We start from the raw sequence: 21754 nt of genomic DNA on the forward strand, positions 1-21754 counted from the left end.
ACAATAATAATAAAAAAAAATCCATTGTGTTAGAGGATAACATCTGCCTATTCCAGGGCACAATGAGGGCAGCAGAGCAGCATCACTCCAGGTGCGTTTTTCTCCCTTCCTGCCACCCACAGCACACAGTGGCAGGAATAATACTAATAATTGTTGCTACTTTTCGGCACACCCTTGGCTTTGTTCTGGGATACTGAGCCTGGAGCTCAGTGTGAGGCTTGGAGTCTATTGTGTGAACCCAGGGGCTGAAAGAAAGGAGGGCTCTTAACCCTGTCCCCCCTGGAGGCTGCCTGTTCAGTGCATTGTTTAATTTAGAAGTGCCTCTTATCCTAGATCTCTGGACTGGCTGAAATTGTGGTCACTGTTCCGGACAAGGACTCAGGGGAGGAGGGGTGGAATTAATTCAGCCTAGAGGAAGGGCCTTTGAAGGGCGGAGCTAAGGTGGAAGGGAAGAGTACCCTTTAAATAAAGGGCGCGAGGGCTGCCCAGGAGCGCACCCCTGTCCACCTCCTCCTTCACGTCGCCTGTGAGAAGGAGCCAAGCCCGAGGGAGATGATGGGGCCCGAGGAGTACAGAGAGAGAGGTGAGCAGAGCACCCCTGGCCCTCCTCCCCGCTGCTGCCGTTGCAGAAACTGCTGCTTACATCTGGGGTGTCATTTGACAGGAGCCCAAGAATTGCCTTCTGAGAGGTGGCTTCTGGAAACTCTTTCCTGAGAAGGGACTGTGAGATCAGAGTTTAAAACTGTTCTCAACCTCTTTCTCGTTCTCCCTCTCGTACACCAACTGTCATGTAACTGCACACCACCGTGCCATGCTTTTCTTTTCTACTTTGCCACAGAATGGGGGACTTGGCTTTCTGATCCACTAAATGGGAAAAAAGAGGATTATTCATATTCTGAAATAGGAAAGAATTTCCCTGTGTATTCTGCAGTCGCTGCAAAATCTAATCTTTCTTCCTATTCATCTCTCTAGGCAAGAATCTGTCTGCAGTGTTCTTTCATTTAGTCATTCATTCCATAAATATTTAAAGGGCACCTCTTATGTCTCAAGTCTTGTGTGAGGAGCAAAATCAAATGGTTATCCTGTTTTCAGGTATGGCTGTCCTAACAGGGAAAGCGGGTAGTTGCTTATAATTTCTCCTCTGTAAGTTTTTTTTAATCCTCATCCCCGCTAGTAAGTTATTTTACCTAAAATTTCTGTGCTATAAGTCGTGGACCCATGTTAAAGTCCAACTTTTCCGCTCATTCCTCCATCCAGACATTACTCATAAGTGGCTATCTTTACATTTCAGTCTTTACACTAGCATTAGCTTATTCCATTGTTTTCCAAAGGCACTCAGCTGAGAGCAGGTTCCTGTGGCGTTTATCCTGTGAGTGGAAGATGAATACATTTCATAGAGTCCCTGGAAAGGTGGAGGGTTCAGGGCTGTCAGAGCCTGGAGCCATTGGAAGGATGCCACTGCAGTCACGAGAGGCATCAGGTCGTGGGAGGGTCGGAGGAGAGCACCAAGAAGAGAGAAGGGTGCTGAAAGTTTTCACAGCTTTGTCTGGGGCTGGTCCAGCTCCTAAGAGCGTTACATGAGCTGATGCAGAGGGAAGACACTGCATTCCTTTTCCTCATATCTCTGTCTCTCTCTCTTTCTTCTCTGCAGGGGGAAAAGGAGCCTGAGCAGTACAAGGAGGAATGATAGATATTGAGAGAGACAGAGAATGAGAGAAGCAATGAGAGAGAGAGTGGCTGGGGGAGGTGTGGGGAAGAGAGGAGGTGACAGAAGCTCTGAACACAGAGACCCTCTCCTGGAGAGACGAAAGGGAAGGAAAAAGCAAAAACTTGCAGTGGCTTCAGATATTTAACTTGGCTGGTTTTCTTCCTTATTCATTTATTCATTGATTTGATAAAAGTTTTGAGTATTTAAAAACTATTCTAGGCACTGAGGTGTTGGTAGAGGCAGAAGGGAGAGAGATAAATTGATAGAGACATGGTCCTGCATTTCCCCAGGATTTCAGGCCAGTATAGCTTCTTAGTCTGGGCCTGTGGTTGTGCTTTAGGGAATCCATGAGCCTCAGAAATTATACACAATATTATACACACATTTGTGTGTGTGTGTATAAGCCTACAGTTTTACAGAGATTCTTAAAGAAGTTCAGGGGTCCAGAAGGTGGGGAGTTTCTGGTCCAGGGGGAATGGTGAACAAACAGATTTTAACCTTTTCTCAGAACCTGGCATGGAAGCTTGCCATCTTTGCCAGCCAACAAAGAGTATGGGGTGTGTGTATATGTGTGTGTGTGTGTGCATTTTAACCTTTTCTCAGAACCTGGCATGGAAGCTTGCCATCTTTGCCAGCCAACAAAGAGTATGGGGTGTGTGTATATGTGTGTGTGTGTGTGTGTGTGTGTGTGTGTGTGTTTGTGTGTGTGTGTGTGTGCATTTTAACCTTTTCTCAGAACCTGGCATGGAAGCTTGCCATCTTTGCCAGCCAACAAAGAGTATGGAGTGTGTGTATATGTGTGTGTGTGTGTGTGTGTGCAATATCTGGATAGAAAGAGGCACACCGTTTCTGCTAAATCTCCCAGGTGAAAAATGAGTAGATGCTCTGTTTTCAAGAAGAAAAGAAAAGTAGAGAGCTGCACAAGATTGATCTGGATAAAAGGAAGGGAAGGCGAAAAAAGGTGCTTTTCTTTGGTATTGGAGTTTGATGCCTTGGAGGTTTCCCCTCTTGTTCATTTATTCAGTCACACACTCCATCATTCATGCATTCCTTTACACTTCTTTTTCTTTTCTTTTCATTTTTGTCTGCCCCACGACATATGGGAGTTCCCAAGCCAGGGATCAGATTCCAGCTGCAGTTTCGACTTAAGCAGCAGCTGCAGCAACACCAGATCCTGAACCCACTGTGCCAGGCCAGGGATTGAACCCACATCCCAGTACTCCCAAGATGCTGCCAATCCCCTTATGCCACAGTGAGGACTCTTCCTTTACTCATTTTTTTTTTTTTGGTCTTTTTTTGCTGTTTCTTGTGCCGCTCCTGTGGCATATGGAGGTTCCCAGGCTAGGGGTCAAATCGGAGCTGCAGCCACCGGCCTACGCCAGAGCCACAGCAATGCGGGATCCGAGCCGCATCTGCAACCTACACCACAGCTCATGGCAAACCTACACCACAGCTCATGGCAACGCCGGATCTTTAACCCACTGAGCAAGGGCAGGGACCGAACCCGCAACCTCATGGTTCCTAGTCGGATTCGTTAACCACTGCACCACGACGGGAACTCCCTACTCATTTTTTTTTAACTGAAGACAAGCTCTATGCTGGGGCTCAGGCCCCCCCCAACTCCGCCCATGAATCCCTCTCCTTCTTCACTAATCCCCTTGGCCCCTACCCCAGCACAATGGGCAGTAATTGGCCAGGCCCCGTCTACGGACCTGAGTTTCTCTGCCTCCCTTGTAGGAAAGGAGATGGTGGATTACATCTGCCAGTACCTGAGCACTGTGCGGGAGCGGCGTGTGACTCCAGATGTGAGACCTGGCTACCTGCGAGGCCAGCTGCCGGAGCGTGCTCCCGAGGAGCCTGACAGCTGGGACAGCATCTTTGGAGACATAGAGCGAATCATCATGCCTGGGGTGAGATGCAGGCACCACAGGGTGATTCTGGATGCTGGGGTGTAGCAGGGTGGGCGATAGGCCTGGAAACCCTGCCATGGGTAAACCTGGGATGGTCCTTCAGCCCCTTGGTCACCAACATCCTAGTCTGTGTCCTGGGCACATGGAGGGCCAGGACTCCCATTGAAATTAGGCTTCTGGTGCCAGGACTGCCCTGGAGAGTTGGGTGGGGAGCTGGAGAAAATAAGGGCTGCGTCCCAGAGCCTATCTGACAGAAGGGTGCAAGTTGAGCTGCTTAATGAAAATTGGGTCTGAGGGGAAAGGACGCAATGACTGTGGGGAGCAAGATGGAGCGAGGAGGTTGGAGATTGTACCTGAAGCCCCAGTTGGAAGAGCCACAGACTCTCCTCCAGAATCCTGAGCATGCCCAAGGGAAGGAGGGAGCCAAGGGCACACCTTTCAGTGGGCACCCTGATTGTCAGGTCAAGGGGTCCGGGAAGTTGAGAGAGTCCCTGTCAGCACCCTCCATTCTCCTCTGTGAGGTGGGAGCCATGTCCTTCCTAACAAAGGGAGGTCTCAAAGTTGAACTGCTTTTTCAGCAGCAGGAAGGAGCTTTCTCTGAATCAGCTATACTCTCAGTGACAAGGGGCATAGCCTGGGAACAGCACTGGTGGGACCAGGGAACAGACAGAGGCTGACTGATGCCTGGGACTGTGGTCACATCCCCTCCACCAGGGTGAGGAGCTGTGCTGGTGCTCCTGCTGGACCGGTACCATTGTCTTCCCACAGAAGGGCTGCCTTTTATTGTGCTCCATGCCATGTGCCAGGCCCTGCAGTAACCACATTATAGGCAAGCTCGTTTTATCTGAGGGTAACCCTACTATCCCTGTTTTACGGATGAGGAAACTGGGGCTCAGAGAAGTTGGTTGTCTTCTTGAATTCATGGGTCTTCCTGCTTGGTGCTCAGGTGTTATAAACTGCAGGTGTCGGCTGCTTTTCCCCAGGATGACTTGATATTTATTTCCATCCTCCCTCACGAGCTTTGGATTTAGATGTGACGGAAATCCACTTGGAGGCAGGGGAGAGATATTATTCAAACTCAGAAAGTGATGGCAAATTTGCATAGAGCCAAACACTCATCTCTTTCTGACCATGCAGCCTATTTCACAAGCATCTTTTGAAAATTTCTGTATCAGTAAAGCTCTACCAAGGAGGCTAGCTCTCCGATAAGATTATCTCATGGATTTCATTCTGTAAAATGTAATCTGTGGAGGGGCCAACTGTAATTTGGTAGTGAGACTGAAAGCAACTGTCAGAAGAGGTGAAAATGAGCTGATTCATTTGACTGAAAGTAATTCCAGCAGTTGCTGGGGGTGTGGTTAAAGAGGCTCATTTCTGGACACAGAAGTCTGTCTGTTTTGATAAGCATTCCTCTGGCTTATCTTATCTTATGTATCTCCTCAGAACAGACAATTGCCTCTTGATAAGGTGAGGAGGTGGAAGCCCTTCTCTGGGGTTTCCAAAATACTGTCACTAAGCACAGATGAAAGCACAGATGAAAGATCCAATCTTTCATCTCATCTCAGGCTGCACCAGCCTCAAAAGAATTGGCCTGAGAGCAGTTGGCCCTTTTCTTTCTCATTTAGGTCAGCACCTCATTGAAAACTGGAATAATTTTCCTCTCCATGCTGGCTCCTAGATGCCAGGAGAAGAAAAACTGTCTTTTTGCTTTAATTCCAACCCTGGTTAGAGAAACCCCACCTACTATTCATGAGGAAGGGAGAGCAGAGCAGGGAGGGAAGGCAGGGTGTCATCCAGTTTGGATGCTGGGCTCCGGAGGCAGGCAGCCTTGAGTTTCTGATATCTGTCTCTATGAGGTGTGCGTGTGCCTGTGGGGAGGCTGCTTCTCTCTGCCAGCCCCAATTCTTATCTGTAAAACAGGGATAATGGTAACATCTACCTAGTAGGACTGTTGTGAGACTGAAATTAGATAAAGCAATTGGAAAGTGGAAGATATTGTTATTACCTATGATGCCTTCTGCCTGGTGAAAATCAGAGGAAGAGGTCTGGATTATCTAAGAGTCAAGTCTGGATATGTGATGTGTCTTTCACCATGTGATTAGCTTATTGTTAGTCCTTGACATCTTACAACCTTCCTCCCAGGCTGATCTGTTCAGCAATCTCAGGAGACAAAATTTATTTTTGGATGAGAAACTGAGATTGTCAGAGGTACAGAGGAGGATACTGGTTTTTTGAGGTCTGAATTGGATGCAAAAATTGGCACCCACTCTCAGAAAAAAAAAAAAAAAAAAAAGAATGGATCTTGAAAGAGACCCACACAAACGTAGGACCTTGCCACTTAAGTTCATTAGCTTCACAATAAATCTACAAGGTCACTCAGCTGGTTATGGGCAGGAACTTGTGTCCTTGGACTTAAATATTATGCTCCTTCCTACCATTCACACTGTCCAGGACACTCTCCTTGCTCTTGAAGAGGTAAAGGAATTTGTGTACACTAAATAATTTGATGACACAATAAAATGTTATCCTATGAGTTCTCAGTAAAGTGAAACATCTAGAATGAGATTGTTCCATGGGCTTGGGGAAGGAGTTATGGAGGAAATGAATATTTAGTAGCTTTCTAAGAATTAACAGGTTTGAGAAGGTCATGTCTGTATGACAAGTGCCTTCCTGTCAGGGACACAGCTTTGCTCAAAGGCATGAATGCAGAAACGAACAGGGCATGTTTGCAGAACAGTGAGATGAAGCCAGATTAGATAATTAATGAAGCCAGTGAGCCACTGAAGATGCTTCTGAGACCTGCTACAGGGGGCCTTTCCTGTCTACTGGCTCTTCCTTACCACGGGTTAATCTCATTGTGGATTCAAAGTTACCCTGCCCTTAGACTGGCACTTCTGCCCTCTCCTCTCTTCTGTCGATCCCCACTGAGAAGCTAAAGACACTTTGAACCCACGCATACTGACCCTCTACAGGAGCTGTGTGACCAGGGAACGCAGGATGCTTTTGGCGAGAGACTGGATGAGAGCAACCTGATCTTCTAGAGCTCACAGTTTCCCCTCCCTTTTATTACTGGGTAGGAGTGGAGTGAGGGATAAATACTGGAGACTAATAAAAACACCACCCAGAATCCACTGCTCTAATTCCCAGAGCAGTTTTCATTTTGCATAGTCCCTTCTGGTCTTTGCATATGTGCAAATGCTCCACTGAAGAACTAGCTCAGAGTATGAGAGATGTGGGTGGCTAGAACACACCATGAATATGTCTTATTTTTATGGATTTATGTCACTTTTTGTTTGTCTTAAAAGCAGCAGCCAGTCTCTATAGTGGATGCTTCCCCTTACCCAGGAGGGCCTCTGGAGGAAGAAAGCCTCCAGGACCTGGCTCCTGGTGTCACCTGTGTACATGCTCTGCCTCCAGGTGGTACATTGGCAAAGCCCCCATATGCACGCCTACTACCCAGCTCTCACCTCTTGGCCATCACTGCTGGGAGACATGCTGGCTGATGCCATTAACTGCTTGGGATTCACCTGGGTGAGTAGCAATGCCTGTAGCTCTAACGAGCAGCAAAAGGAATATAGCAGAAAGTGACATCCTGGGGCAGGAAGTCCTGGTCTCTGAATGGGATTTCAAGTTAAATACTAACAATGTCTATATTCTTTGAGCTTAAGCTTTATATAAATTGTCTCATATGATCCTTTAACCCTATGGAATTATGAGCATTGGCCCCATCTTGTAGAGGCCAATAAAGAAATTAAGGCTTAGGTGATTTATCTCCCCAAGACCAATCAGCTCATAGAGACAGAGATGAGATTTAGACTAAGATCTGGTTATTGCCACAGTTTGTGATTCTCACTAAGCACTTTGGTGCCTGTTGGTACAACTTCTCCCGTGTTGTCATCTTCAAGAAGTTAGGGATATGCCCTAGGACTTCCCTTAATGACTCCTTAAGCACCAACCAGCTTTAAATTGTGCCAGAATTCTTCTAGAACAACTTTATATTTTAAGCCTGAACTGTTATAGGGGGTGTTGGGGAGGTTAGGAGCTGGGAGAGTTGCTACATTTTCCAGGAGGAAGTGCTTTCTTTCTTAGTCCTAGAACTTCTCCCTGGCCTTTAGCATGCTTCTCGGCTGGGTATTTTAGGGACTTGGGGAGGCCAGTGGAGGCAGTCACTTTTAGGGCTCTTTCTCCACAGACCCTTGGAGTCATAGGAGAATCCACCTCATTGAGGGTGACATGAACCAAAGCCCCACATCCTTTCCCTTTTTTGGTTTGGCAGAGGACTGAGTAGGAATCGGTTGGGCACAGGGCCTGACAGTGGGTCCTTCTCCAGGGACAAGATAGGTGAGGCCCAGGGAGGGTCAAGGCAGAGACAGATGTGTTTCTGGGGCTGGTGGGGGGCATCTTGGAGCCCTTGGGCAATGTGGATGAAGTTGCATTCCCTCTTTCAGGCTTCCAGCCCTGTGTGCACAGAACTGGAGATGAACGTCATGGACTGGCTGGCAAAAATGCTGGGACTCCCTGACCACTTCTTGCACCATCACCCCAGCAGCCAAGGGGGAGGCGTCTTGCAGGTGCCTCCATTGGCAAAGCTTCTGCTAGCATCGGGGATAACTAGTGGAGGGGAAGCCTAAACTCTTGCCTGGGAAATTCTTACATTTTCCATGGAGATTCCCCCCTGTCACTCACACCACCACCATCACCATTACCCTCATCACCATCATCACTGACTCCACCAACCCTGCCACCACCACTGGGGCCACTGCCCTTTTGACTTCCATTGTGTTTACACTGCTGCCACCACTGTCTCCACTCTTCTTTTAGTTTTCCTTTGAAAAAGATGAAAATTCAACATATTATCACATTTCCAGTAATACTTCATTCAAGTTTCTTAGTTTACAAATCTGACAACTCCCTCCCTCCTTGTCCCATTTTACCCCTATGGTAAGTGGAAAAGAGAAGGCAAGTAGAGACTTCTTTCCCTTCTTCCTAGGGCCAGGAGATGCTGGGCTGTGAAAGAAGTTATCATTGTAGATCCACTTATCTTAATCTGTGATCCTGTCTTTTGAATACCTGTCAAGTGATGGTTCTTAAAATACTTATTTTTGTCGAGTAGTGCAGCATAGTGGAGCTTGCTGGGTGCCTCTTATAGACCACACACATTGCTAAGTACTTACGCATCCATAGACCCTTGAGATTCATGAGGGTTTGGTTCTGAGTTCTTTGAGAACTCCTCCAATTCTTGAATTCTTCTGTAATATGTAATTTCTTTGATTTTATGATATATGATGGAGACATAATGATAATAATATTAATAATTAATATTAAGGATGGATGTGAGGATTCAGTGAATTCTTCTATTAAATAAAATGAGCCATGCTGCCCTGAGATGAGAGCTGGGAAGTTTGCTGGGCCCATTTCTCAGCTAAGTGACTCTCTCTCTCCATCCAGTCTTGTGCCAAGATTAAAATCTGAACCTCACAAGAAAGACAAATTACTGCATGTTGTGGACCTTATTGGTTGTAGCAAATAGTCACAGCTTCAGATATATATCTGGAAGAACATGCTAAATAGCTGCTGGGCATGATCTTGATTTCATCTTGTTATCTCAAGAACCCTATAGGTAAATAGTGTCATCCTTGTTATCTCAAGAACCCTATAGGTAAATAGTGTCATCCTCAATTTTTGAGATAAGGCTGAAGCTCAGAAAGGTTAAAAACTTGCTCCAGGTCACACAGATGGTAAATGGAAGAATGCTGATTCAAACTCAGGCCTGTTTAGGAGGTCCTGCTGTGGTGCAGTAGGTTTAGGATCTGGTGTTACCACAGCTGTGGTGTAGATTGCAGCTGAGGCTCAGATTCAGTCCCTGGCCTGGGGAACTTCCATATACCGTGGATGTGGTCAGAAGCTATCAAGATTCCTGTGAGGCTGCTGAGATGGCCCCCAGGATTCCATCAATCATGGCCATAGCAGAAACCTACCCAACCCTTTTTTTTTTTGGCTAATTGATGCTTCACTCTGGGATGCACCTAAAGGGATGCTCTCCACTCTATAAATATAAAAGAGCCTTCCAGAAGGGCAATATTGGCTCAAGGTCACAAGAGCCATTGGCAACAAAACTGAGGCCAGAGCATTCTCGCACAGGCCAGGACCCTTTCTCTGTGGGACGTCCCTGCAGAAACTACTCCGTTTCCATACCCAAAAGGTTGAAAGTTTTTTTTTTGGTTTTTTTTTTTGTTTTTTTTTTTTAACATAGGGAGCAAACATATCTATAAGCAAATGTATAGGGGCTGAACATTCTATTTTTGGTTTCTGTGACCTAATAAAGATGTTGGTAAAAAATATACTCTCATCCCTTCCCTGAAAATTATAGGAGAGGAAGGTGTTCCAGGAATGCATAAGAAGTCGTGAATGGAAAATGCAGAATAGGCATGTGAATTGGCGGGGGCGGAAAGGACAGCCCCTTAGGCAGGAGCTATGTACTTCCTTAAGAATAGCTATTACACTCACACACACACAAACACTCACACACACGCCCACCCATATGAAGCCTGGGAATTTGCCAAGAGAGTACATGGAGATGCTGTCCCTGCTAATTCTTCTTCTGCTGCAGAGCACAGTCAGTGAGTCCACCTTGATCGCCTTGTTGGCAGCACGGAAGAACAAAATCCTGGAAATGAAAGCATCTGAGCCTGGGGCAGATGAGTCCTGCCTGAATGCCCGGCTCATCGCCTATGCCTCCGACCAGGTGAGTTGCCCAGCGCAGGTCGAACCTCCAGGCAGTGCTTGGCTTCTGGAGTCTTCATCTCTGAGTGATTTCCTTGTAGACCTGAGCCTCCTGGATTCAGGGCAGCTCAGGCCTTGGAGGTTGTCCAAGAACCATAGGGGACTTTAAGACTCAAATGTTAAATTTTTTCCCTTAGTCTGGCTTCAGCAGTTTCTGGGGCTTGCTCATGCCAGAACGTGGTGCTGACAGGTCTCTGTGGTCCTTTCAGGCCCACTCCTCAGTGGAAAAGGCTGGTCTGATTTCTCTGGTCAAGATGAAATTTCTGCCTGTGGATGACAACTTCTCGCTCCGGGGGGAAGCTCTTCAGAAAGCCATTGAGGAGGACAGGGAGCGGGGCTTGGTGCCTGTCTTTGTAAGTCAGCCCGTGTTCTGAGCTTAGAGCGATAGAGCTGGGAGGTAAGGAAGGAATTTTGGCAGAATTCAGGTAAGTACATGCTGCAAACAAAAGCAGGAATGTCCTCAAACACAATGTTATTACAAATTATGAGTTAGTGTGTTAGAAAATAAATTTTGTGGGTCATAACCAGCATTAAAAAAAAAAAAAAAAAAAGAAGAGTTCCTGTTGTGGCTTAGGGTAACAAACCCAACTAGGATCCATGAGGATGCAGGTTCGATCCCTGGCCTTGCTCAGTGGGTTAAAGATCTGACGTTGCTGTGAGCTGTGGTGTAGGTTGCAGACATAGCTCAGATCCCACATTGCTGTGGCTGTGGAGTAGACTGGCAGCTGCAGATCAGATTCATCCCCTAGCCTGGGCACCTCCATATGCCATAAGTGCAGCCCTAAAAAGCAATAAAATAAAATAAAATAAGAATAAATAATGATAATAAAAGAAAGAAAGAAAATAGAGTGAAAAATATCAGCGTACATTCATGTAGTGAGAATACACATTGTTTGGTAAAATATTTATTTCAGATATACATGTGTGTATGTCCTAGGTTGCTAGATAAAATGTACTTCTTACTATGGGTCATGATAAAGTGTAGTGTGAAATATACACTGTTCTGCTAGGGTGGGATATCTGATGGAATCTTTTTTCAGGCCCAAAGTGTTACAGGATCCCACCTTCCCATGTTAACTTCCTTTGTTTTCCTCTAGGTCTGTGCAACACTGGGGACCACTGGGGTCTGTGCATTTGACTGCCTGTCGGAGCTGGGCCCCATCTGTAAGTGTCTACCCTGTCTGCCTAGGAAGATAAGTAATGAGTTTTAAATGTTCCTGAGAACCAGAGCCTAAAACCAGCTCAGTGGAATTATCTTGTCCCTCTTTGGTTGGTGCAGAGAGCATGGGAGGAGCCCCCAAAGGTCAAGAGCACCTTCTTCCAGGCAGCTGGGTCATTGGTTTTCCCAGTAGAGAGACCAAGGGTTAGGGCTGCGCTCTTTGCATCCTGTCCTAGGAGGCCACAGGGAGTAGGCCGCAGGTCACTCACCCTCTCACCTATGTGTTGAAATCTGCTTGAAACGGGACGTATCCAAAATACAAGGTGAGGAGTTCCTGTCATGGTACAGTGGAAACGAATCTGACTAGGAACCTGGAGGTTGCGGGTCTGATCCTGGCCTTGCTCGGTGGGTTAAGGATCCAGTGTTGCTGTGAGCTGTGGTGTAGGTCACAGATTCGGCTTGTTTCTGGTGTGGCTGTGGCTGTGGCGTAGGCCGGCAGCTGTAGCTCTGATTAGATCCCTAGCCTGGAAACCTCCTTATGCTGTGGGTGCGGCCCCCCCCAGAAAAAAGCAAGCAAACAAAACGAAACAGAAAACAAAATACAGGGTGAATGAGGCAGAGTGGAATATTTTCTAATCTAGGCAAAGAAAATGAAAAGGATAGGGCAGGGGAAACCATGGGGGAGTTAAAGTCAGAACAGAAACCCAAATTTGTTTAAAATCCTCAAGCAAGAAATCCACTAGGAAAGAGAGATACCCCCTCTCTAACATTTGTATCAAAGGCACTAACATTTTTCTCCCAGCCAGTGGTTAAGTTGGTTACTGTTCCTGAAAGCTCTAGGTGGAGGTTATGAGGGTCAGGCTCTATAGGCTTTCCCTATAGGGGGTGGCCCTGCTTCTTAAACCCTACTTCTTGCACTGACACCCTCCCCCCATGTCCACCTGCCTCCATGACTCATTTAGCCAAAGAGACCCATCCTTTCCCAGCTCCTTTCTTGCAACCCACCAGCTGGCTAGGCCAGGAGAGAGACGCTTTTAGCTGGCTGGAAGCAACCCACTCCTACCCCCAGTGCCGCCTCCCAGCCAGGTGATGTTTGCCTTTTCAGGTGCCAGCGAGGGGCTGTGGCTCCACATCGATGCTGCCTACGCAGGCACCGCCTTCCTGTGCCCCGAGTTCCGGGGGTTTCTGAAGGGCATCGAGTACGCTGATTCCTTCACGTTTAATCCTTCTAAGTGGATGATGGTGCACTTTGACTGTACTGGGTTCTGGTGAGTGTGGCAGCCAAGCTCCCAGCCTGCAGGAAAGCCTTGCTTCTTCTGGAGAGCTCTCAGACACTAATGCCCATTTGGAACCCCTCAGGGTCAAGGACAAGTACAAGCTACAGCAGACCTTCAGCGTGAACCCTGTCTACCTCAGGCATGCCAACTCGGGCGCGGCCACCGACTTCATGGTGAGTGGCTAGGAACAGGCAACCTGGCGGCCTCTGACATGGGAACCTGCTCTGACCCCTGCAAGTCTCTTTCCATCAGAGAACAGCACACTCGAGCCCATCCCACTGGATACTTTTGGTTTCAAGTTGTGCCTATAGGCATATAGGATGAAACCCAGAAAACTTTAAAAACCCTAGAAAGGGAGACCAACCTTTGAGGCAGTATGCAAATTTCCTGAATATTTGTGACATTTAAAAATTCTCCTTCCCACAACAGGACCAATAAATAGTAGTCATGATATTTCCCTTCTGCCTCCATCCTGCATCATCTTTTTTGCTTCCTCCCCAGCAGCAGGGCAGGGTGGAGAATTTCTAAGGATAGGAAAACAGCCTTCTTGCTTAAACTTTTTATCCTTTTGTCCCCATAGAGGCACTGTGGGAGGCGCCATGGTGGGGATGGGGTCTGGGTCTCCTTCCTGAAGGTTTTGGATACCTCCAAGCATTCTTGGCCTGCCCACTCCAAGCACCTCAGTCTTTCAACCCTTCCCACATCCTCAATCTGTACTGTCTGTTGGCGGGGGGAAACACTTTTTCAGATCTCCTCCTCAGTTTGAAGAGGAGCCCACCCTTTAATTGTAGGGGAGATGGGAATATAAACTAATAAGTTACATATAACGTGAGGCAGAGTGAGACGAGCTTGGTTTGGGCCTTTGGGAAACAGTGGACCTCTTTCAGTCCTGACTTTCTCATCTGTAAAGTGGGCATAGTGGCACTGATTTCTTAGGGTATTGTGAGGTGGCAGTGGGAACATACATGTAGATCACTTATTGCTGGGAATGTGGCACATGCCCAATAAATTGTAGGCATGGTATTTCTAAAAGCTCTTCTTTTAAGCTGCAGAGATTTGTCATATAGTGATGTGGTTAAGCATGTAGGTGCTGTAGCCAGATGGCCTGTGTTTGAATTCTGACTCTTCTGTTTATTAACTTGTGTGGCCTTGGGCAAATGACTTAAACTGTTTTGGTTTTCTCATCTGTAAAATGAGAGTGACAATAACAGTGCTGGCTTCTTAGGCTTGCTGTGAGGATTAAATGAATTAATATAGTGACATAGAGAGAACAATGCCTGAAATCTGTGAGTCTTTTTTTTTTTTTTTTTCCTGGCTGCGCCTGAGGTATGCAGAAGTTCCTGGGTCAGGGACTGAACCCACACCACAGCAGTGACCCAAGCCACCACAATGACAATGCCAGATCTTTAACCCACTATGCCACAGGAGAACTCCTGTGCTGTGAGTCATTTTTTGCAAAGAAACAGTTCTGTCTTCTTTCCTTGGACAAAAGTATCTCGACCCTTTAGTCCTAAAATAGTCGCTCTGTTGCCTCTTGATATTAGTTGTTCTCCCTTGGACCAGCTCATACTCTTTAGGTTTTTTGAAGCTTTTTGACTGGAATTGCAGGCAGTAAGCTTGCAATAGTGGGGACAGATCCTCTAAAGGTAGATAAAAGTGAAAGAATAATGGTGTTTTTAATCTCCACTACCCAGTCTGCTGGGTTTTCCAGCAATTTTTAAGTCAAAAAGCATTTTCACAGCAGCCCAAGGAGCAGATATCTTTAGGGATAATACTTTTTTGTCTCCTGAATGTGAAATGATGTCCATTTTCTTATAAGTGACCTTGGACCATCATAACTTAAGGGCATTTCCTCACTCTAGCCCATTTTGGATTTTATGTTACATTTTTATGTTTTTGTTTTTTGTCTACAGCAGTATCTCGGGATCCTCTTGTGGTTCATTTCCATCAGTTTGGAGATTTTATAGTGCTTGCTCTCTTCCAAATCCCTTATAAAACCATTAAATTAAACTTTTCTTAGCATTGGTCCAGGAGAAACTTACCATGTACATTTCTATATCCAGAAGGTGCTGTTTTATGTTTTTCTCCCCTTACCTTGAAGCCAAAGGATTTAATTTCACGTCTGGAAGAAACTCCTAGAAAACTGAAGCTGCTCTATATTATGATCCTGAGGGTCTTCACTGCTACTCTGACTTGTGCCCCAAGCTTTTTTTCATGCAGGTGGCTGCAGCTTTAGAAGCCCAGCCAGGTTTGAGATGAGCCAGAAATAGAGCAGCATTCTGGGAGAGTGGACTTTGGGGCTCAATTCCTGGAGCCCTGGGGCCACCCCAAATCAGGCCTAGATTCTTCTGACATCAGGAAATCTCCCTCTCTCCTCAAATAGTGTCTTGTTTTAGGCAAGGAAACCGGCAAAACTTTGAAAGGACGCAGGGGAGACTTGGGAATGCTTGGAGTTCATGGAGATCCCTGTCCAAATTTCCTGTTCCAACAGAAAATATTGGCAAGAACCCCCCTACTGGGTCAGCATGGAGTGGTTTTGGAATAATGACAAGAGGAAAAACTGGGGATATGGATAGAGAGTAAAGAAATAAAAATTAAAATCAACTCTGCTGAGGAGTTCCTGTCCTGGCTCCGTGGTAACCAATCTGACTAGGATCCATGAGGATTTGGGTTTGATCCCTGCCCCCCCCCGCAAGTGGGTTAAGGATCCGGTGTTGCCATGAGCTGTGGTGTAGGTCACAGACACGGCTCTGATTCCACATTGCTGTGGCTGTGGCATAGGCTGGCACAGCTCTGATTTGACCCCTAGCCTGGCTATATTAAAAAAAAAATCACCTCTGTAGCTCATTTTAACTTGCTGGTAAACTAGTCAATTGTCCATCATAATCTGGAAAACGATGTTTTCAGAGAAGGCTGCTTTATCCATTCATTTTTCTTCGTCTATAGTATCCATCTAACAAGGGGTAGAATGGATGCTTTCTCTGTTACGGGGATTTTGTCCCGTGTCCAGGTTTGGACGCCCTCTGCTGGTGAGGAAAGTCCCCAAGCTAGTCCTCAGCACTAGTGTGTTTGCTTGGAAATCAAAAGCTTAGTATTTGATAGAGGAGAAACACTGTCCATCAACCAAGGGGTCATGTCTGAATTGTGCCTAAGTCAGGAATCTGAGGTGGAGGTGATCACAGTTTTGAGGACTTGGCAACCCTCTGGTGCAGTGGATAAAAATTTAATTGGACAAATATTTATTTTTAGCCAACAGAAATTGGTGGAGCTTTCTGATATGTGAGGAAGAGGTCATTACAAATCACACTAACTAATCATTGCAAATGTTTTCCAAACCCTTTTCTCTGTTTTCAGGTCTGGGAAATCGGTTTGGAATTGGTTAGAAAATTGTCAGACCATTGGTGCCTGCAACCTTGAACTTTAAGCTCTGTTGGACTTCATCACCAGAAACAAAGGGTCAATTTAGTCTAACAGAGACCAAGGTGTGATGCTTATCTGAAATCTGAGGCTGGGTGCTCCCTCCTGAGGGCACAAGAATGTCACAGGCAAAATCAGGACAGGGCAGTGAGGTTAAATCATGCTCATCTTAGTTCTAGGCAGAAATACCACTGTGATTTGTATTTATGTGTTTTTTTTTCCCCTTTTCTTTTTTAGGGCCGAACCTGTGGCATATGGAAGTTTCCAGGCTAAGGGTCAAATTGGCGCTGCAGCTGCTGGCCTGTACTACAGCCACAGCAATGCGGGATCCAAGCCATGACTGCTACCTACACTGCAACTCATGGCAATGCTGAACCCTTAACCCACTGAGGGGGGCCAGGGATCAAATCCTCATCCTCTTGGGTACTAGTCCAGTTCATAACCCACTGAGTTACAGTGGGAATTCCTGTATTTACATTTTTATCATCTAAGTAGCCAGTACTTACTGAAAACATCCTGTGAAGCTCTGTTCATTCTTTGTCTCATGAGGAGCTAGTGAGATGTCAAAGCTCAAGGTCACAACCAGTAAGAGACAGAGCTGGAGGAGAAACCCAGTTCTGTGAGGCTCCAGCATTTGAGGTTTTGACCACTACACTTTATGGTTTTTGGGGGAGTAGGAATGGAATTTTATTTTCTTCTATTCAAGGGACTTGGTTTCTTTCACAGAAAAAAATGTTTTGCTCCTATCTTGAATTTCAGCCAGGGATGAAATTTTAAAGCAGCATTTATAGCATAGTGTCTTCTCCTCGGTTCAGGGTCATGGACTTGTTTTCCACCTGTCCTGCTCTTGGATAAGGGCCTATTGGCCATCTTCGCCAGGGTCTGGTCACAGGATGAGGCAGCCTTTGGGTGACTCGCCTCAGCTTCTCCTTAGCAATGGCCTTGGGAGCCATGGTGACACTGCACATCCCTGGAGGGCTGTGCAGACAGCAGATGATGAAGCCCAGGAGTGCTGAGTGGGGGAGTGGAGGTCCCTGTTTCTAATTGTGTGCACTGTGTTCCTCTGTTCTAGCACTGGCAGATACCTCTGAGCCGGCGGTTTCGCTCTATTAAACTCTGGTTTGTGATTCGGTCCTTTGGGGTGAAGAATCTTCAAGCGCACGTTAGACATGTATGTAGTGGGCGGACTGTGGGTGGAGCCTCAGCTCCCTCTGTGATGTAGCAGGGAGGAGGGCTGGTTTCTTCTCTGCACACCTGCCCCGGGGGACCTGTGATGTATGGCTCAGGTGTCTGGGCCTGTTCAAGAGCTCCTGGGACTTAACTATTCAGGGCAGACGTCTCCTTCTTAGAGGATCTCACTGAGCAGAACTTGACACTGAGGGCTGTTTGGTGTCTCCTCTGCCTGAGTGTCTCATCCTTCCTTCTGCCATCACTGAGCACTGGGAAGCAATGGCCTGAGAGCCTGGTTTGCAGAGAAAGAAGTTGTAAGTAAATCAAAGTGCAGCATGTGGCCAGGGTAGGAACCTATATTTTAAAAAATTACTCTGATTGTAAGGCTGTCCGAAAGTTATAGTCACTAGTACAGTTGTGATGGAAACAAGGCTTTCCTGGCTTGGACATGTAGACCTATCAAATCTGGAACAAACATCCCTCCCTTATGTTAATAGATATTTATTGAAGGCATATTTAGTACAATTTATTTTACTAACGGTTGGAGGTGGGGCTGTGGACAGTCCACCCGGTGCCTTTTTGTGCAGTAGAAACAAACATCTCTTTCTCTGAGCATTTGTAGCCTGTACGAGGCATCTGGCTGGGATGCTCATGGGCTGGGTTTTGGCCCTTGCTAGCCTCCCTGGCCAGTCTGGAATCAAGTTATGTGAGGCTGGACTGTGAAGGCACGTTGCCTTGAGGCAAAGCACATGCCTTCTGGTTCTGGGGGGTGAGTTGAAAGAAGGCCCTGAGACATGAAATCTCAGTGTAGACCCAATGGGACAAGACACAGGGAACCACTGAAGGTTTTATAGCTTGGAATATGAGCAAAATCAAATCGCAGGCAGAAGCCACTTACACCTCTATGGTTCAAAGGTGTGACTCTTTTAAACCTGTTTAGCAGTGTGTGAAAGTTTACGCATGATCATCCCTCGCCTGATAATAATCTCAATTCTCTCTCTGTTTACAACTCTAGGGTATTGAAATGGCTAAATATTTTGAATCTTTGGTCAGAAATGACCCTTTCTTTGAAATTCCTGCCAAGAGGCACCTCGGCCTGGTGGTTTTTCGTCTAAAGGTAATGCCATCTTCCATCTCACGTGAAGGGGGTCATTTGGTGATTTTCAGCCTCTTGGAAATGTAAATGCTGGGCTTCTGGGGATACTTACAGGGAATGTGATACAGACTTGACTTCTCTTTATCCTTCAAACAGGGTCCTAATTGTCTCACCGAAAGTGTGCTAAAGGAAATAGCTAAAGCTGGCCATCTCTTCCTCATCCCAGCCACGATCCAGGACAAGTTGATCATCCGTTTCACTGTGACATCCCAGTTCACCACCAGGGATGACATCCTGAGAGACTGGAACCTCATTCATGATGCCGCCACTCTCATCCTGAGTCAGCATTGTACTTCCCAGCCTAGCCCTCGGCTGGGGAACCTCATCCCCCAAACCCAGGGCCCCAGAGCCTTGGCCAAGGAAATGTCCTTTCCATCTGTCAACGGGGCAGAAGATGACCCAGCCCAGGCCAGGAAGATCATCAGGCAGCCTCCGAGTGTGGGAGCCAGTCTTGTGAGAGGGGGAGGTAGCTGTCATCTTGAAATCCTGCAGGACCCATTTGATGACTGCTTTTCAGAAGAGGCCCCAGATGTCACCAAGCACAAGCTGTCCTCCTTTTTGTTCAGTTATTTGTCTGTGCAGAATAAGAAGAAGGCAGTGCGTTCCCTCAGCTGCAACAGCGTGCCTGTAAGTGCTCAGAAGCCACTGCCCACAGATGGCTCTGTGAAGAATGGCGGCTCCTCCCGGGTTAGAATCTTTTCTAGGTTTCCGGAAGAGATGATGGTGCTAAAGAAAAGTGCCTTCAAAAAACTAATCAAGTTCTACAGTGTCCCCAGCTTTCCTGAATGCAGCTCTCAATGTGGGTTCCAGCTGCCCTGCTGCCCCCTGCAGGCAATGGTTTAGACCAGGGGGTTCAGCCAGAGTCCATGAATGTGTTTCAGGGAGTCTCTGAACCCCTCAAAATTGTATGCTTCTGTGGGTGAATTTATGTGCTTCTCTGTGTGTGCATTTTTCTTGGGAGAAAGCTTATAATTTTTTATCAGGTTCTCATAGGGGTTCATGACTCATGATATGATAGAAATGGAGAGTTTAAGCCAGCGTGGTCCAAAAGATTCTAGCAGGCTGGTGAGAGAGAAAGGGTCTAGGGTAGTGTACTGAGAGGCAGCTTCTGTGGTTTAGCTTGTGACATGAACTATAATGTGATAATAAATTGTGATTGTCCCTGAAAAAAGCATGTCCTGCGTCACATAATTGACCACTGAAATATTGATTAATTAACCTGGGCATGTTCTGGAGACTAAATGACTTTGATTATGAGAAAAAAGAGTTTGGAGACACTTTTGATATGAAGAAGGCAGGCAGCTTGAGTCAGGCACTGTGACTTCCAGTTTATAAATGAGGAAATGGAGGCCCCAAGTCACATGACTTATAAAAGGGCAAACTCAGGCCTCTGTCTTCAATAAAGTCCTGGCTGTTCCCACCAGACTGAACTGTTGAAGGTTGAACTTGATCAGAAGCTCACCATTCAGCAGGTCCCTCTCGTCCTTCACTACAGTTAAATGTTCTCTTTCTGGTTTTGAAACTTGTGCACTTCCTCTTTTTCTTCTGGATTCTGTAGTCAAATAAACACTGTGCTCACAAGCAGCTTACCCATGGTGAATTCATAGGCCAAAACAATCATTTTCTATCCATTTCAGATGGCACTTTTACAGGGAGTAGTTCTGAAACTGGTTACATTAACAATGTTAAAGGTAAACAAAGCTGGACACTAGTTAAAGTGTAAGGACAGACTTTAATCAGTAATAACTACTGCAATAGAGTAAAGAGTCTGGTGTGAACTCAATTTTGATTTGTACAGCGGTCACTGGGCATTTTAGTGGGAGAATGCAGGGAAGAGGGAGGGTTGAAGCAGGGGCTCCAGAGAGTCAGGGAAGTGAAACATTACAAAAGGCAGGACGAGGGGTTTGGTCCATGGGAAGCCTGTCTTGTTTTCCATGGTGGTGTTTCTGTTTTCTTCACTCTGACTCATGCCTTCTGAGCCACGACGGGAACTCCTATGCTACTGTGATCTTTAACCCACTGAGTGAAGCCAGGGATCAAACCTGCATCCTCATGGATACTGGTCAGGTTCTTAACCCACTGAGCGAAGCCAGGGATCAAACCTGCATCCTCATGGATACTGGTCAGGTTCTTAATCCACTGAGCCACAGTGGGAACTCCAACAAAATCTTTGGGCAGCCTTGAGTTTTCTCAGGCAGGCATTTTAAGTGATATAGGATCATCCTGGGAGTAGGGCCTTGCGCCGTTAGAAATTATGCTACTCTTTTGTGTGAGTTTTTATATGCCAAGGTGGAGGACAAGTAGGGAGAAGGGCTCAGAGGAGCCTGGGCAGAGTTGGGGCAAGGAGAAAATCTCTGTCAGGAGCTTAAAGTTCCACGTTGCCCCTTGTTCGCCACTGGTGATCCCCACACCTTGCTACATACTGGAATTGCCATTTTTTTTTTTTTTTTTTTTTTTTAGGTACTGTTGCCTGGCTCTCACTCCCAGAAAACTTGATCTAATTGGTATGAGGTTGGGAGGGGCTTTGGGATTTTCTGGCAGCTACCCAAGTGATTCTAACATACAGCAATGTTTGAGAAGCACTGTGTTAGAGTTTCTTGGTATTCCAAGAGGGATGTGTGCTCCAGAAGCACTGGCATTCCTAGGTGCTTCTTATGCTTATTTAAGTTTGAGAAGCACTGCTTTAAGCCAGTGTTTCTCAAATTGAGCCTGTATCAGTCATCAGCAGTTCTCATTAAAATATAGATTGCAGACTTCCTGTTGTGGCTTAGTGGAAACGAATCTGACTAGCCTCCATGAGAATGCAGGTTTGATCCCTGGCCTTGTTCAGCGGGTTAAGGATCCGGTGTTGCCGTAAGCTGTGGTGTAGGTCACAGATGCTGCTCAGATCTGCCATTGCTGTGACTGTGGCGTAGGCCGGCGCTACAGCTCTGATTTGACCCCTAACCTGGGAACCTCCATATGCTTCAGGTATGGCCCTAAAAAGACAAAAAAACTAAAAACAAACAGATTGCTGGGCCTATCCCCAGTGGTCCTGATTTGGCTGGTCTGGGGTGGGGCCTGATACCTTACATGTCTGACAAGCTCTCAGCTGATGCTGCTTGTTGGGAGCATTCTCTGAGAACCACTAGTCTGGAAAGAGGTTGCCTCCTCTGTTAAGAGGGAGCTTAGTGG

General features: G+C 46.5%; 1 protein-coding gene and 1 long non-coding RNA gene across 2 annotated transcripts; one reads left to right on the forward strand and one right to left on the reverse strand.

The window, feature by feature from the left end:
* Positions 1-449: 449 nt before the first annotated feature.
* On the forward strand, positions 450-20161 carry HDC (histidine decarboxylase). Its single transcript, XM_001925342.6, has 12 exons — positions 450-583; positions 3446-3618; positions 7036-7149; positions 8067-8189; positions 10229-10363; positions 10611-10754; positions 11499-11565; positions 12666-12828; positions 12920-13010; positions 17327-17425; positions 18440-18541; positions 18677-20161. Exons 1-12 carry the CDS (start codon positions 553-555, stop codon positions 19421-19423), a joined length of 1989 nt encoding a protein of 662 aa, XP_001925377.2. The 5' UTR covers positions 450-552; the 3' UTR covers positions 19424-20161.
* Positions 9841-20542, reverse strand: LOC146406369 (uncharacterized). The gene is made up of 3 exons (XR_014811840.1): positions 18633-20542; positions 16761-17716; positions 9841-10791 (listed from the first exon to the last, which is right to left on the reverse strand). It is a non-coding gene; the product is annotated as an uncharacterized LOC146406369 (long non-coding RNA).
* Between the last annotated feature and the right edge of the window lie 1212 nt (positions 20543-21754).

Source organism: Sus scrofa, chromosome 1 (genome assembly GCF_054392235.1).
Source record: "Sus scrofa isolate SSC_HxYL_T2T_F1_AM1 chromosome 1, Sscrofa_HxYL_maternal_Yorkshire_Landrace_v2.0, whole genome shotgun sequence".
Classification (NCBI taxonomy): domain Eukaryota; kingdom Metazoa; phylum Chordata; class Mammalia; order Artiodactyla; family Suidae; genus Sus; species Sus scrofa.

What these genes read in the sequence shown, in the direction of transcription:
- HDC (XM_001925342.6), top strand. Translation starts at nt 553, where the DNA reads ATGATGGGGCCCGAGGAGTACAGAGAGAGAG. An exon ending in AAGGGGGAGGCGTCTTGCAG is followed by an intron (nt 8,190 to 10,228) that starts GTGCCTCCATTG and finishes CTTCTGCTGCAG; the next exon opens with AGCACAGTCAGTGAGTCCAC. An exon ending in GTCGGAGCTGGGCCCCATCT is followed by an intron (nt 11,566 to 12,665) that starts GTAAGTGTCTAC and finishes TTGCCTTTTCAG; the next exon opens with GTGCCAGCGAGGGGCTGTGG.